Source organism: Trichogramma pretiosum, unplaced genomic scaffold (genome assembly GCF_000599845.2).
Source record: "Trichogramma pretiosum strain Unisexual culture from Peru unplaced genomic scaffold, Tpre_2.0 scaffold54, whole genome shotgun sequence".
In the NCBI taxonomy this organism is placed as follows: Eukaryota; Metazoa; Arthropoda; class Insecta; order Hymenoptera; family Trichogrammatidae; genus Trichogramma; species Trichogramma pretiosum.
In genome coordinates, this window is record NW_019641628.1 from 180,709 (window position 1) to 198,827 (window position 18,119).

The 18,119-nt window shown below is 35.5% G+C and overlaps 1 protein-coding gene across 3 annotated transcripts in view; it reads left to right on the forward strand.

The window, feature by feature from the left end:
* Nucleotides 1-14,848, forward strand: part of LOC106655911 (visual system homeobox 2-like) — a 58,123-nt gene extending 43,275 nt beyond the window's left edge. For 2 of the 3 annotated variants that reach the window (XM_023459062.1, XM_023459064.1), the window contains 4 exons: nucleotides 10,530-10,704; nucleotides 11,445-11,690; nucleotides 13,850-14,012; nucleotides 14,087-14,848. In XM_023459062.1, coding sequence (XP_023314830.1) covers nucleotides 10,530-10,704; nucleotides 11,445-11,690; nucleotides 13,850-14,010 — 582 coding nt within the window. In that variant the 3' untranslated portion in view covers nucleotides 14,011-14,012; nucleotides 14,087-14,848. The remainder of the gene's footprint in view (nucleotides 1-10,529; nucleotides 10,705-11,444; nucleotides 11,691-13,849; nucleotides 14,013-14,086) is intronic. The other variant, XM_014376512.2, reaches the window with a different exon arrangement.
* The last annotated feature ends 3,271 nt before the right edge of the window (nucleotides 14,849-18,119 follow it).

Here is an 18,119-nt window from a genome sequence, read left to right on the forward strand (position 1 = left end):
TGCTAGTAGGCATTGAGTTTTTTCGTTTGTCAAAATGCTGCGTGACAACCATGCAGTAAATGCGACATAATAACGGTGGTACAATTATTTCCTTGACGTTTTTTATTTTCAATATGTTATGTGATCATTTCATCTTGCTGGTGCGTGATAATCTATGAAACAAAAGAAACTTAAATGAACGTTCGCCCATCTGAATGCGCACACGAGCTGTCAATAACTTTTAGGCGTTCACACCATCATTAAATAGTTGTGATGGAATTTTTATTATTCTTTTACAATGAAATCAGAAATATTTTATTGCTAATGTAATTTTTCATTAAACCCATACATGATATCAAATTTTTAATTCAGTAATAATCAATAATTAATTATGCAATTGATTTACGAAACAACCCCATAACTGACAGGCATCAGACACTAATAAACTTTAAGGCACGCTCCAAAGATCGTATTCAGGCTAAAAACAGTATCTAGACACTGCCCAGGGAACAACTGGCTTGTGAAAAACAAAGCAAGAGCGATACGTGCTTAACAAAATTTTTGCATTCGTCTAAAGCTGTTGCCAAAGCATTATATTGATTTTGTTTTTTGGCTCCTTTCTACGCCGTAGTCGCACTATAGTACACGAACTTGTCTTTGCGGGTCTCGCATACTCGCTCACTCACTTTCTCGCAACTGTATGTATCTGCATATCTGTGATGATAAAAGCGAGCTGGCACGCAGCGCGTATTATTGCACAAGCGTATACGGCTCTCGCTCGCTATACATGCATGCTTGGAACTTTATGTATGCATGCAGACTCACTCAACGAGATAATGGCCTGGACAAAATTGTCTATGTGCGCGCATGGGTGCTTATATGGCTCTCTGTGTGAGTTTGAAAATGTCGCACGTCGCATTAACCATTCGCGAGCTTTGACGTTTCTCCGACGCAACTGTCCACCGCACGTGACCATCTTTAGCGTAACTTTTCCATTTAAAAAAATTTTTTTTTTAATGTACCTCTTAACGTATCCATATTTTTAATTAAGAAACTTCGATAGATTGAAGTTAAACAACGATTATCGTGGTTTTACAACATTTACTTCATCAGCTTAAGTGTGGCGCTTGATGCATTGAGTATTATCCCGTTTCAATGATGATTGATTCACACGGTTAAAACGCATTTGCTTTACGCTCGTATAAGCGCAGTTGCCATTAAAAAATGACGCTAAACGACGAGAAAAAACTTCAGAGCTTAGTTTGGGTGCTAACTGCAACAGCAGCAGCCCTTGAACTTCAAACGAAGTTGCTTTCTCTCTCTCACACTGCGTAGATTTTTCTCACAACAAAAACGTCCTCTTAATCGCATTAATAATAAACTTCAAAAGAAATTGTCGTGCTGGCTAGACGACGGCGATGATGACGACGATGGCAAGAAAAACGGCCTTTCAAGAAAGAAAGCCTAGAGTCTTTTTTTCTTTTCTGCGTCAAGTCACCGCTGACGTCGACCATCGTGCAGCCATAAGAGCACACCCAAACCACTACAAAACTTCCTCTGCGCACACATTTATAAACGGGCTCGCAAGCACACGCTTACACATACACGCAAGAAGTTGAAGTACAGAAAACAAAGTACTTTGCAAGGGTGCATGATTGTAGTGCGCTTGCATGTGTATGAACGTAAACGTAAACATCATGGAGCGTGTGTGTTGAGAAAGAAGGGGTAAAAACTTCTCAAAGTAGAAAAATAGCGATAGCAGGTATACGCTTATTAAAATCGATCAAAATTCTCGATGACTTTTGACACATGAAAAAACAGTACGACTGCTAATTGCGCGTACTAATTAAAAAAAGGTCTCAATAACGTCGTTGAAAGATCACGGTCGATTTTTGATCATTAATTTTAAATAAATAAATTATTATTATTAATTAATTAATTATTATATATTAATTAATTTATTTATTATTATTCAAGAAAAACTCGATATATCAGTGTATGCATTATTGAAAATAATTTTAACAAGCTTTTAATGAATTCGAACATGTATCAAATCACCCTCCGTAACTGGCGGTATAAGTTCCCACACTTCATTCCCGATTCTTATAAGTATATTTTTCTGATGCTATAATTTTCTTTCATATTTGAACGAATTCACGATCGCCAAAATGAAATTAGAATCGAATCGTCGGAGTCTCGCGGGACTCATGCATTCAAACGTATACTTGCAGTCAGTCTCACTCTTGATTGTGCCAAGTACGCGACGACATTCACTACACTTTCACACGTTTCGTTGCTCGATCTCCGAGCAAAGACATCGTCGCTGCTTGCAGAAAAGTACGTGTAGCTCACGCGTGTTTATATATACGTACGCGCGTATTCATACGCGCGCATCATATCTCTCGCTCTGTCCCCCCCTATATATATATTATATTGATGCTGTACGTGTGGGCTATGTGCTCGTGTAAAACGTGAAAGGGTGGCGCGAGCTGCAAACTTTCCCTCGTGAATTTTCGATGGCCTGCGTAGACATTGGGTAACGCACGAATACCATGCCGGATGGGGCGAATTAATAAGACACTCGTTCTCATATGCGTGCGCGCGCGTTAACTTGAATACGCGGTCGTATATAAAGTATGCGAGGCTACGCTGGCACCTACATATTATATCTGCTATACATGTATCGTTTTTGCTCGTGCGTTGTGCGCTCTCCAACGACGAGAGAACTCATGAGTATTTTATGGTGAATGAATGATGAATATCGCACTTAATTGGTCGTTCGAGGGTGTGAATTAAACTAAGTTAGGGTCTTCTGAGAAAATTTGCACCGAAGATTGTTTTCGAGACGAATAACTTGGTATCTGGGTGGCTGAATTTCAAGTAAATATTTTTAACATAACAAAAATGATTTCTTAAAAAATAATTACAGCGATTCCGTAAAATTATATAGCAAATCGTCAAAAAAGACATTTCGCAACGAAGCAATTTTTTCTTTGCATAATGGAAAGATTAGATGATCAAAAATTTACACTCGTACTTTATGCGAATATAAACGACTGCAAACTTTTATATATTTACGATTTTTGAACCAACACTCCAAACGATTTAATCACCTCATTTGAGCTCGTCAAGAGCCGATAAATTCTACAAAGTGCAATGTGATGCGTGTATTCTCTAAAGAAACGACGAGACAGTTTCTAATCCCCCCCAATAATACGCTCTCTTCATCCCCCTTCGGACCATCGAATCTGCTCGAGCTCGGTATGTTATACGCGCACACACATGTATGTATTTGAAACATCCCCTTGGGTGATAAATTCGTTTTTGCTCCTGAGGAGACAAAACGAGCAAACGCATTAACTATTTAGATCAACAGCCGCACGCGAGTCGACAAGTGGGTGCGCTCATAGGTGACTCGACTTTTACAGATGATGATCCGCGTCGAGGCCAAAGTAGCCATTATCGCTGCTCGCTTATATTCATAATATCGATTATGCGCCAGCCAGCCGGGGCGGCCTGGAATTCGTTTAATTAACCTACGTTATGCGGACGCGCGCGCTTTCAGCTCGACCTATGTGTACAGCAGTTGCAGCACATCTATAGTCGTATATCCACACCCACGCACGCGCTCACCCTAATATTATAAGATTATGTGCGCGGACTGCAAGTGACAATCCAAAGGCTGGAATTCGGGGCTTCGCTCACGCTGACTCTTCCATTATGTCCATTGTCCCAGTCAATAAGAGATTAAGGGCTTAACGTTTATTGACTTCGCAAATGTACAGTTCGACATAGAAAACTATTTAAAAACGTCGCAGCCGTTCTAGCAGAACAATTGAAAAAGTCATAAGCACACGTGCAGCGGGTGGCGCGTCGCGCGCTTTATCGCATAATTATGAGTTACAGCGAATCGTTTTGTCCGACGTAGCGATTTTAGTTTTTACACCAATTTTGCGATGTTAACTTAATTGAAAATTCTTATAAATTGATCAGTCTTTTACGTTATGATCGCATATAAGATTCAAAATGAACAACAATTATGAATGAAGTCAACATAGCTCTTGTAGCAATTATCGAGTGTCAGCCGCAAAATCCAAAAGAGAAAAAATAAAAAATAAAAATCGATTGTTCGTGAAATCTCGTTTTTATGACATAGTCGCTTTATTGTGTATAAAAGTTTTGAATCAAAGTTTTGCGCAGAAAAATTCGCAACGACTGCACGTCGATCATCAGCACGCGCGTTTTCTCATCAGAAGCAGCAGCGGTGGTGGTGGGCAGACGAAGCAGCCTTTTACTTCGTGTACATATAACGCGCACATACACACGCGTGCAGACATATAGCGTGCGGGGGCGTGGCTGCAGCTAGCAAGCATTGCAGTGTACACGCGCGCACACATACACACGTATACAAAATATTCTCTACTGGTAATTCGGTTAGTCGAGGATTTATATATCTGCTACTGACAGACTTGCACGATTCGCGGCTGCTTGTTTCTCTCTCTCTCTCTCTCCCTCCCTCTTGCGTTCACTCGCTCGCTCGCTCGCTCGTTCATGCATATACAAGAAAATCCGCTCTTCGCTTTTATTAGAATTTATAAGCGAAGCGCGCCTTGTACATATACGTATCGCGGAACGCCCAAATTGCGTTTGCTCGAGTGCGTCTAAACCTGCAACAAGATGAGGGGTGCGTACTTGTCGTTTCGGCGCAACTTTTCCTCTCTCTCTCTCTCTCTCTCTCTCATTCTCTATATACATTTTCTCATTTTTTTCGCTCAATTTTCTTTTCTGTTTTGACTTCGTTATCTGGGCAAGACTCGTTATTTTACCGCACAGACTTTTTTCATTTGCAAAACCTTACGCGCACGTAACGCGCGTTGAAGCATTTACTTATATGCACGATAGCCGCACAACTACCGTATCCAAATTCCGAGGATAAAATGAAGACGCATCGTATCTGTGTCTCAACCGAAAGTGTGATTCAGATCGGCCATTCATAACAATCGAATAAATCGCAATTTTTCCCACATTTTGGAGGATACACACGCATTATATATATATATAGCATATCTTTTCACTGCTGATCGCATTATTTGGTCAATTTTTTCCGTCGCTTGAGCTTCGTGCCCATCCAAGGGAGCGGTGAAATTTATCCGAGCTAAAACTCATCGCTTTGTCCGATGCGGACTGCGATCTCGGGTACCTTATACATCCGACTCAGCGGTCTTTCCTGCCTATAACGAAAGATCTCATCCTGAAAATCGTAGGACCATCAACATGGACGTTTATAGATATAAATTTACAGCTCCCCGCCTCTAGCCCGATGCACGGTCCCGAACCTCTATCGCCTTGATTACTGTCCGAGTCGGCTAGTGGCATTGAGAAACGCGTATACTACTTGGCTGCTTGAATGGATAATCGATGACTCTGTAACGCTCGACTAAACCAGTAATATACTTTATTTTTCTATTGACGAAATTCGATTAAGCGTGTACAATGTAGTGCAAGTACGTTACTATGACAAACATCTTCATTACATTTATTTTATGTGTGTTGCACTTCATTTGCAATCAAGAGTCAGTAAATATCTATCACAAGTATATTGTTGCAAAAATTGTTCTGTCCTAGAAATCAGCAAGTTCGATTGTTAATCAGCTCAAACTACGTGTCATGCTATTAATTTGATCACTGGTTTTGTTTTTTACACTTTCAATGCGTACACACGTTTGCGGGTAAAAAAATTGGGTATAGTTGGCCCCTCTTTCTCGAGCGATGTCTCTTAGCTCATCGCATCGGCCAAACGAGCACACGCTACAGAGCCAGTGCTCGCAGTACATATAATGACGTGACGCCGGCGCGTGTCGACCTCACAGTGGGTGTCTGATACAGAATAACGGTCATGCGCGTACATCGTGTCCGGCAAATTTCTTCCTTACCGCAGTGATCTTCTCAGGCACACTATTACGGACGTGTTCACGTATATATATATATACATATTATACATATATTGGTATAGATAAAAAAAAAATAAATATGCTTTTGCGTACAATAATGAGGTGCAAGGGGTCGAAACGTGCGTGATACTCTAAAGGTAATCAGATACACACAGTGCACAGACACCCTTTATTCGTAATTAGAAATTTATTAAGAATACGATAGGGTCCGTAAATAGCTCTAGGCTATCACGTATTCTCGTAATTCCGTATAACAAGATCTCGACTGTGAGTTTGAGTTTCTATATTGTCTTGTAAAAGAGTATCCATATTACGATTCACATTCGGCTGGACGCTTGTGCAGTGTACTAATATAGGCGTGCTCTCATCGTGCATCGCCCACGTGCCAGAAGGGAAATTGACAAAACCCAGCGACAGAACTAGTGGCAGTCGAGACGACTAACTACTAATCGGAAACTCGCTCAACGAGGGCGTAATCAGGATAATCTGTCAACGCGCATAGATCACGCAGTCGCGCAAGGAGGATATACACGTCATTAGAAGTTGCTGTAATACACGCATGCAGTTGCCTTATGCAGAGTAGAAGTAGTCGAGGCAAAAGTCACGACGGTGCCATTAGTCCGTTTTGCGTATTCTACTTAGGACTAAAACTCAACTAGTTATATTTCCACGCGAATTAATTATAGCGAAAAGTATTTACCATGTTCACGACTAATTACAAAATTGAATTATCTAAAATTTTAGTAACATCATGAATTTTTTCCCACAATTTTGATGACTAAGTAAGAGCTGTTAAACACGAGATAAAGCATTACATGAAATTATCGGTTTATAAAATTACAAAATGAGTACGTTGCACAAAAACATACACAACTTTCTTGAATAAATAACCATTAAATTTTCCTTTCAAACCAATACTTGATGATGAAACTCATTATGGCATGAAAGCTCTTACAATCGAGTGCTTGTCTTTGTCGACGCAGCAAATTTTTTTCAGAAAGCACGAAAGATCTTTGTACGCCAATATAATTATCAGCTCAAAACCATTCAAAGTCCTTCGATTCTGAAAATCTGTCTCCTTTTAGCTCAAAGGTTCATGTTTGAAGATTAATAGGAAAAAAGCCACAGGCTTATATGCTAAGAATATGCATTGTCATGATTGATAAGTGCGCTACAATACATAATCATATTGAATATCAGAAGAGAAGACGGCAACGTCGCTTCATCGTGTGCGACAACTTGAAAAAAGCGTGAAATCCAATACTCCAGGTATTGGTGTAACGCGTGCGCTTGTGCACCACCATGCGCCAGGGAAAAAGTAAGCGCAGCACCTCGCTCGAACAGAGAAGTCACGCATAGCCTCATTAAGCTTTTTAACGTAAATTAGAGTCACAGTCTCGGTAATGCAATCTTCGATAATCATCGCTGCGGCTCGTTGTAAGCCTATCGCACACATAACGCGATTCATACTATCCATTCATTGCTTCTTTTTTTTTTTACTTCTTTATCGAACTCGTTGTATAAAACAAAAAAGCTTATAGGATAGTTTTAAGGGATTCCACAAACATATCTTAACACCCTTTACACAACTCCAAAAAGGTGGTATTAATATACGAACATGCTAAATATTTTGTTACAGTTTTGTAGCAAACACGAATAATTTTTTTAATTTAGTATACTAATTACTTCTTAAAAACACACCAATGATTTATCTAAGACATCGTATTTATCCTAAAAAACTTCAAATCAAAACATTTGTTAAGTGAAAAATGTGAGACCTGTAGGCAAAGAGTAAGTGAGAGATTAATCCATAAATATCCATTAGACTGAATGCTGCGTTGACAAATAAAGATATAACCCCTGAGTAAACGAGCTACCTCTCCCTTTTACTTGCACATCCCTCTGAAGGGAGAAGTAGCCAAAGAAGAAGAAGCATAGAAGCATCTTTTCATCCAGACATAATTACTCCACCCGTCTTCTCTTTTCCTCTCTCTCTCTCTCTCTTTCAGAGTCGTTTCTTCGGCAACGAATCGACTTTGGCGCCATTGTTCTCAAGTCTCTCTTCGTAGTATATCCCACACCGCCGATTGGTAATTGTCGAGCCGCCTACGCTGTTGTTATCTGGTAGAGCTTGTCGAGATTCATGAATTGCTCAAGTTTCGCCTTAACCATCCTCCTGTTTCCTAATACCCAGTTTCTCCCCGAGCTCATTCCAAATTCTATACTTTCTTCGATTTGAGCATTACATGCGTTAACTCCTTCACAAACGTGCAGATGTTACTTTTTCTATGAATTCAAGGCGCTACAGTAGGAGTAGCATGCCCAAAGAGAATTTTTCTTTTGTCTTCGAATGTGTTTATATAGTGGTGTTGGCAGTTATAACGGTAGCAGCCGCGGCAGTAGCGTCAGAAGAACTGATCGATGATGCTGCGTTAGCGAGCGAGTTCCTTCTGCGCATGGCCGGTTAAACATTATAGCGGACATGCAAATAAAACGTGTACTCGCGTACTGCCTGCCTGGTAGGCTGCCTGTTGGAGCTTGCGTTAGAGTGTATGCTTGTGCGTGTTGCGAGACGAGAGGGGTGAGTGAAATGGCTTCTGTACTGAACGAAGGAAGAAGAAGATTTGCCAAACAAAAAACCCATATGTTGATTCGAGGGATACTCCATGCTGACAAGAGAAGATCTTAATTCTTTGCTACCTACTAAAGGAAGCTTTGTGACAGGCCCAAAAGTGAGGGTTTGAACCAGTTGTCGTAGTAAAATTTGGTTTTTATATTCGTAAACTACATTGAATTTTCAACAAATATGTGTGTATATGCATGTGTACTGCTAGCTACTTACGTAGAATTTGTGTGTAGTAAAAAGCGTCAAAAAATAAATTTTTTTACTAAGATTGAAAATGAGAGAATTATGCTGGGAATTTTTAAGTAAGCTTGGAGAGGTACAAGAAATCGTTGCTATTCAGTTTTAATCAGTTAGTGAGTGATAGTCGACACGGTTGCACAGTATAGTGCGTCAGAAAACATTTGTATGGTTCATAATATTTTTAATTACTTCTCAGTTTATCATATATACGAAGTCAGTAGAAAATTTTTTATTGCCTTTTATACAAACTTTTACACATCTTATCCGCAAAAAATGTCTCCGGACAAATTAGTACGTCCACGTAGATTATATCTTTGCGTCATACGTGCGTTTATCAAAAACCCAAAACTTATATTAATTAAAACTAATTATATATTTAAATTGCATATTTTTGTAAAACTGTTACAGAACACAATAACGTTACATCTAAATTTCATTGAAACGTGTTCTTTTCATAACTGTGATTAGCTTTCGCGCATGTTGAAAAAAGTTAAAGAGGAATTATTTTAAAAAATTTTTAAAAATCGATTTGAATTTTCAGCTTGTACAATTCAATAATTGTTTCTCTTAATTGCATGTTAATGATTTTGTGATGCGACTTTGGCTATAAAATTGTCATTCACGCACTCAAAATACAAGCCATTACGTATATTATTTCATCAATTAACGTACCCGTTGACAGCTCGTTGAAGGTATATGAATCATAATTATTGTCGCTTTTAAAATTGATTATTGGAATTATACAATTTATATAATAACAACTTTCATTTCTTCATAATCAGGTGAAATAATAAAACTGGTTCCAATAAACTTATTACTTAACTGAAGCAAATTATTAAGAAATACAACAATCTGTGGGTTACTTATCGTACACAAAAAACTGTGAGAAAGTTTGCTTTGATATGTGATTTTGCATTACATTAATCTATACGAATGAAGTCGAGGCTGCAAGAAAGATTTAACGTATTTAGATTTCCGTTTACAGCTGTGCCATTTGAATTTTGCAATTGATTGAAAATCGAACTACCCCAAAACAATTTTTTTCCTTTGGAATCTTTTTGTGCCTCGTTTAAGCAGAATGTATAGAATATGAGGTTCAATGTTTGATCGGCACGTTAAATCCAATATTTTGCGAGATTCTTTTATGTATGAATAAAGACGTCATTATTTTGGTCCAATTCAGCGATACATCAAACAATCGTTAAAATTGATACGGCAGTGTGCAAACGGAAAGTAAATATGTATTAGATATCGTACATTGCGTTCCTCATAGGTTTGCGTACCGAGCGAAAAGATAGAACGAATAAAGAAGAGCGGCACGCGACCGCACACAGAATCCAAGCGTTTGAGTCCGCTGTTTGGGAATAAGTTTATATACGTATTTGCTGTTCACTGTTCCCCTGATCAGTGCACTGCAGAGGGATGATCATTAGCGACTATTTTCAGAGCCATTACTAACTAGACGCACTCGAGCTAAAAGAAAATAGGATAACGAACCCTCGTTTCTTGGGCGAGTTTACATATACATATGAATTTGCGGCTTCTATGCTACACCTTAATTGGGTTATAATGGTGGTTTTGTAACGATGCTATTTTCGTCACTTTACAAGCTGATTCACCTCAAATACCTGTGCCAAAAAAAAAATATATTTCAAAAATTGGTACTTCAGTTTTTCAAACAATTGACTCTGGGAGATCTCAGAATTTAAAGCTATTTCGTCTCAATGTTACAGGTTTGGTTTCAAAATCGTCGAGCAAAATGGCGCAAAACCGAAAAATGCTGGGGACGAAGTACCATAATGGCGGAATACGGTCTTTATGGAGCAATGGTGAGACACTCGCTACCATTACCCGAAACCATTCTTAAAAGTGCTAAGGAAAATGAGTCGGTAGCACCGTGGCTACTAGGTAATTATCAAGTTTTCATATTATTTATTTTAAATCTTGCAATATCAACACAAAGTTAATTATTTTATTATTTTATTTTATTCAATTTCATATTGTACTACCATAATTATAATGCAAGTTTTTTTGGACAAAAGATTTGTTGATGAAACGTTTTCTTTTTAATTTGAAATCTTATATGTGCTTGATTATATCGCTTAATTGTTCTTAAAAACAGTAATTGTTTTTATTCAAAACGGTATATGACAATTTTTTTCAACCAACTACTTATAGACATTAATGTTTTGTTATAATTGTGTTTATTTGTTGTGTCACGTAAAAAAAATCAAATATTTCCTTGTAATGTATATGCAATCCTTCACTACATATGTTTATAGTTTTTTTTATTGTCATTTAAATTGTTCATTTAGTTACTTGTCAATGTTTAACGTCTTAAACGTCTTGAGGATTTCGATGAAAAAAAGACAACGATTTACCAATTAATCTTTAGTAATCCAAAAAAAACTTTGAAATTTGCATTTTTACAAATCTTACAAAAATGTAGTGTCAAAAATTGTGTAACCAACAAATTATAAAGGAAATTGAAATAATCTATAAATAATATAAAACTCATTACATTTGCCATTCTAATTATTACTGCAAGAGAGAAAGATTTTGAAATTTTGTGGCTAGCTGTAAGCCACCAATAAAAGAAAAAAAGTAAAGTAATTTGCGATCAATATTTTTATGTTTGTCTGTATCAGCGCAATCCTCTAAGACAAGTGGCTTTCAAAACGAAAATAATCGACGCGATTCACTTGACTGTGGCTCCTTAGGGATGCACCGAAAGTCACTCGAAGCTGCTGAGCATTTGAAATCTGGTGATGAAAGTGGCACCGAAAATCCTGGTGGTTCAAATTCACCACCACATAATCATCATCCTGGTGGACCGACTAGCTCAGAAAGTGGTCAAGAGAGTCAAGATGGCATGGGTCCCACTTCTTCATCAGGTATAAATCATTCATTTTTCATCTTACTATTTGAAATTGTACATTGGAAAATTTTACTTTAAGCGAGACTTATTCACATTGAATGTGCATTAAAAGAAAATAAAGAAATTGATCAAAGCACTCCCCGTTGAGAAAATATGCAAAACTCCGATGTCCGATGCAAAACTCCGATATCTATTTGTATCGACATTTCTTATCGACTCAATATTTAGCTAACGAAAAAAGAGTTGAAATGTATTAAAATATGATATTCTTAAGATTCTTCTAAATAATCTCAATCTAAAACTGAAGTTTTTTTACATCTATATGTGAGTTTTCAAAGAACTTTCGATATTATTTAAAGGGAGTCATACACCAATTCATTCCTCTTTGACATTTTTGTCATATAAATCATAGTTTAATGGTAATCTATATTTTCAACACTGACAACTTTGAGCCCTAAAAAATGCGGAAAAAGTTGTTGAATAGGCCTTTGCATCTAAAAAATAGCTTATTTTTGCTGTTTTAGCACTTTGGCACTGTGCGCAAGGTTCAGATCAGAGTTTTATAGGTGCTACTTTCTGTTAAGGAGCAAAATCTTCAGAAAAGTACCCTTTATGGGCTGATTTTTGTGGTGAAAATGTAGATTGACATTAAACTGTGATTTATATGATAAAAGTGCCGAAGGAAATGGAATTATGTATGACTCCCCTTAACTACTGTAAAGAACATCAGGTAAGCCGCCGTGCGCTCGTCATCGCGATGTGACACGCGTTGAGTAAAAGTAAGAACAACTTCCTAAATTTACAGTTTATACTCGTTTTTCAATCCATACTGAACAAAAGAATCAGCTTTTCTAAAACCAAATGCGCCATTCGAAAGCTGAAGAAATATACATTAAATTTTGTGAAAAAAATTAGAGTTGTTGTAGAAAAAAGTACAGCCCGATCTCTGGTAGAAATCAAACATTTTTTCGGCATTAAAGACGTTGGGGACGCAACCGAGTTCAAATCAGAAACTATCAAGAAACAGCGGAAGGTAGATACTTGATTTGACTAGGTGGGTCGGTGGTAACATAGGCTCAGAGCCATTACGCATGCTATCACGCGTATTTTTGTCTGCTGCTAACCTCTCGAGTTAGATTGAATGTAGAGCAAACAGGAAATTTTTTATTTTTATAAAATTACTTTGAAATAAACTCATGAATACACAATATAACTGATACCATTTGAAAGGTAATAACTTCATCTTTAATTACGTGAAATTTGGTCATGATCTTCCATCTTTATCACAAGTTATACTTAAAATCGTGTGAAATATGTTGCGCGCTTCTATTATAGCCATTTTAAAAAGTGTACTTTACTTTTGAAATTAAAATTTACAAAATTTAACTCGACAAACGAAGCTGAAATTTCGGGAAAAAATTATAAGGGGTTTCAACTATCAATTTCCGAAGTTTCAACTTCGTGGCCCATCTTAACGCAAAGATCCCCAACGTCTTTAATGAAATGATTAGGGCTGTGTGAGTACTCGAAAAAACTCGACTCGTCGAGTTCGAGTTTTTTCCTCGAGTTCGAGTCAATTACTCGATTTTTTGAGTACTCGAGTTTTTTCGGGTACTCGAATTTTTTCGAGTAATCGAGTTTTTAGAGTACTCGCAATATATTTAAGTTTTAAATAAATAGATGATGAATTTACAGTCTCTAAACCCCTCCCTTTGTGTGTACGTGCTTATAAGTGTGATGAAGTGTGGTACTATTAAATTATTTTCTTCTTCCAATCTAATCCGCTGTGAATATCACACTTATAATCATGTACACACAAAGGAAGGTTGTCTAGAGACTGTTAATTCATTATTTATTTACTTAAAACTAAAATATATTGCGAGTACTCGAAAAAAGCGCGAGTACTCGAAAACTCGGGTACTCGCACAGCCATTATTACTTTCTTTTTTTTTTAAGAATTTGATAAAGCTAAGATTGGAGAAAACGTTTTTGTAAGGATATCGACATTTTGTAATGGACTCAAGCAGAAAAAAACTTTCTAGATAGAGCCACTTTTCAATGAACCTTATTCAATATAATAACGAATAAAGTTTATAATTTTTTTTTGAAGTACTTATAAACTTAATTGACATAAACTTGAATATAAAATATCTGATAGACAAATATTTTTTGTAGTTCAAGATACAGAGCAATTGAGAAACGAAAGTATTGCTTGTTTGAGAGCAAAAGCTCAACAGCATCAACTACAATTAAGCTTACAACCATCCAGTGGAGCTTCAAATGCAACATCCTATACGGCAGGTCCTCAAACTGGAACTCTTCATGCAACAGTTTAAATGTAAATAAAAATAAACAACCTTTTCACAATAAATTTTGGGAAGCAATTTTCACATTTTATTTATTTTTTTACAGAAAATTGAATATTTCAAGATTTATGCCACTGAAAATATCAACATTTTCTTAGTGAAATGAGGATTGGAGGATGTAGCAATTAGTAAATCATCATCAACATTTTAAGCTAAAGCCAAATACATTTTTGGGGGCATCTTCATCTGAATCATTTTCATTTGATCATTGAAGATGAACGTTAACTGTACTTCAAGTCAACGTATTTTTTAAAGCAAAATATTAATCAATTCAGAATAGTTTGATTTCGACAATATTGTACTGTTTGCCTATTGAACAAACAGTTGTTTATGAAACTCTACTTATTATTATGATTGATTCAAAAAAATTTTGCCAAAAACTCATTCTTACTATTTTATCAATCTCTGACTGATTAAAGCAAAGTAGTATAAAGTCTTTATGAACTTCGAGAAAACTATTGTTTAGGAATGAACAAAAATCTAAGTGAATCTGAATTAGTGAAGCGCACAGTATGAAACCAAACTATTTCGAAAGCGATTAAGAGCTTCGAGACCGAATTCAAGGAGCTTCCAAAAATAAATATAGATTATTCAACGAAAAAAAATGGAAAAATTCATGGAATATAAAATCGACAACGTTATCGAAAATTAAAAGAGGAAGAACGCTGTATGCAATAATCAGCTTATGAGATAATGATAAATTCTTTTGACGTAGTTTCGTCGACTCCATTACATTTCTTTTCAAAGCGTTGAATTTAACAAGGATCACATTTTTATCTACCTTGCTTCTTGGAAGAGCTCAATATTTTGAATGAATTGATTAAATATTCAAAGAGTTAATGTTCTCATAGATTTGTGTATAAAATAATGGTAATATCAAAATTTAAATGTACAATATAATTTAGTCGTTCATTAAAAAAAAAGAAAATTGAAAATTGTAAATTGTGTAATATAATCGAATCTTACGTAATTAATATTTGGAAACATTTATTTTGTAAAACAACACTTAGAAAATAATGTGCAACTATCAACGAACATTCTCATTTCATCGAAAGAAACACAATGAATGAAAAATATTGTGCGTTATGTATGTACAAGATAATTAGTTAAAAGTTCCTTTTTCTTATTCGTACAATAATTGAACTTGACAAAATGAACATGAAATAATGTTTTTGATTATAAATGAATACAAAAAAATTTGTAATGAAAAAATAAAATAAACTTATTAAATGATTAATAACGCACATATTTTTTGACTTGAGAAAAACAAAGAAAAAACAAAAAAATGTATAGATCAATGACAGAGTACACGATTATTATAAAATAAAAATTTAGTCGAGAGTTATAAATATTATATTATAAAAAAAAGTTTGTACGAAATAAAAGAGCGTATGTATGTGATAGATGAGTACATTTGGAATGAATTAAATATATACGTATAGATAGATATAAAAATGAAAAACTAAGGAAAGATACCTAATGAAGGTCAAAATTGAATATAGATGATAAGGAAATAATATAATGAATTAATCAACCTCCCAACGTTATACGAGTACTTAAGAGGCAAATTTTATCGTTGTCGAATGTGCAATATATCAGCATAAGTTTTTCATCTGTAAGACTCAAAATACTTTTAATTTAAAGAGCAAATCTTTGATATTAGTGTAATAATTATTTTATATTATTTTGATGACTCACCAAAAGAGAAGAGAAATGCGATTTGAAATGGTAATTTTATTGTCTTCTGTGTAAATACCTCTTATGAATAAATATAATTATAAAAATATGATTACGTGTAGCCAATTTGACTTACAAAAAGAGTAAAATATGCAACTCTATCACTTGATTACTGATTATTCTTTAAATATTTTATGCGACATTGAGAGATCTAAAGAATATTTGTTGATTTACACTCATTTTCTCGATATGTTAAAAATCAATGAAAACGACTGTAAAACGCAACTGCATATCTCTGTAAGCCTAAAATTACATAATTTTATCATGGGTTTAGCTATGAAGGGGAAATTTTTATACAAAATTTATTATTTTCGCATACAAAACTCCAAATAAGCCAAGAGATATCTAGGAAAAGATGATTTTTGTACACGAAACTTAAAAGATTACAAGCATTTCGTATATGAATTTTCCCTGAACAGACACTTCATTATTATTATACATTATTTTGTGCTTAAACGTCTTGGCACAAATGTGATTATTAATTTATATTATTATTTTATTCCATTATTATCTTTATTTCATCAGACATATACACATAAATGAAATTTTTAAAGATTGTTCTTTAATGCATTTGAGTGATAATTTAGCATTAAGTATGAGTAAATCATATGACATTCATTTTATGTACTTAAATTAATATATTAATTTATTGTTTGGTTTTTTAGCAAAAACTGTTGTAAAAAGGCTTTATGATCTCATCAGTTTGATATGTTTAGCAATATTAAATGTATTATAAAATTGAATAAAATTATTTGTATGAATTCATTATTATTCCACTATAATAACGTTACATAAAAAATTTTCGAAACCTTTGAGGCCATTTTTATACAACTACCTACTGTTTCATATGAATTAAGAAATAAAAGTTATTTATTTTGAATTGAGTAACATTCAAATCGAGCGCTTTAATGCAATTGCACGTTAGATTATAGATTAAGCTTATGCGCTGTACTTCAGAAGACATCATTTTTAAAAAAGTATAAAATATATCAAAAAGATCTCCTGAATGAAGTAGCCAAACAAATGAAAATGATGGTCAAATTGAATAAATTTGTTGTCGAATTATTGATATTATAAAAAAAACTTAGTATAGTCATCAAAAAACGAAGATGTGATGCTCTAATACTGCAAATTGAAAAAATGACTTGTACAATTCACCGACTTGATAAAAATGAATACAGATACATGTTAAATAAACTTCATTTCAAAGACTTTTGATTCACATGTGTAAATTAACACTTGTGACAAATCACAAATATGGTAGTCGCTAGTTATACGTAATAATAAAGTTTCTGAAAAAAATTTAATGGTTTTGTAATTATTAAAATTTAATATAAATCTTATGAGAAAAAAATTAAACATAATTACTTCATAATTAAACTGAGTTAAATTTTAAATTTCAGCTTTGAAATCGGACAATTTTTATTCATTCTTCCCACTCTAACGTAAGATACGCAACTTTGCATCTAAATTTAGGCTTTCGTAGAAAAAAATAGTATCATCAACTGGTGCAGATGTGAGGAGCTCGGCCTCTGCGTCAGTCGCAGTCTAGCCTCCACCGACAGCGACACCCGGCGACTTCGTAAGGCACCACTACGAGGGTCTCTATATACCGACGAGTGAGTGTGGCCGCACTACCGATAGGCTTGTTGGCCGTAAAGTCGGAGTTCCAACGAGGCACGCGTCCAAGTGTGGGCGAGCTCGTGCAGGTCGAGTTCGATCGGAGTAAATGATAGGCTTATAGGCCGAGTTGTCGTGGGTTTTTCCGACGAACGCTTTTTACGTATGGACAAGTAAGCATGATAAAATCGTTACGCCTTTTTAGGTGTATGCCGGCCTTTATTGCCGTTTTATTCTTTTTGACATAAGGACAAGTAGCCTTAGTTTAGGCGAGTCGATGGCTCGACGAGCGAGTTTAGTCGCGTGTACAACGGTTGTTGTTGCGACGTGAGATCGTAGTAGTGACGCATGTCACTACCAAGCTTCCGTATCTTTGATATCATTCAAGCCGCGCGTATTGCTACCAGATATGGTAGGCGCGATGGGCTTTTGAAAGAAACATCGATCAAGTATGCCAAAGTTACGAGAGAATTGATTGAGTTATACTTAAAAATGTGTGACATTTTTCGGCTAAATCTGATGTGCCTCTCGAAAAAATTTTATCCTTGCGTACGATTGCGAATAAGCAATCTACAAGTGGAGGACAAGGCTTTTTTAAATGCACTTGCAAAACCGCTTGCAAGACAAAGATATGCATGTATCGAAAAAATAACGTTTTATGCAATTCCAAGAGCCACAATAGTTCAAGTTGCTGTAACAAATGATAACTAATTATTTAACGG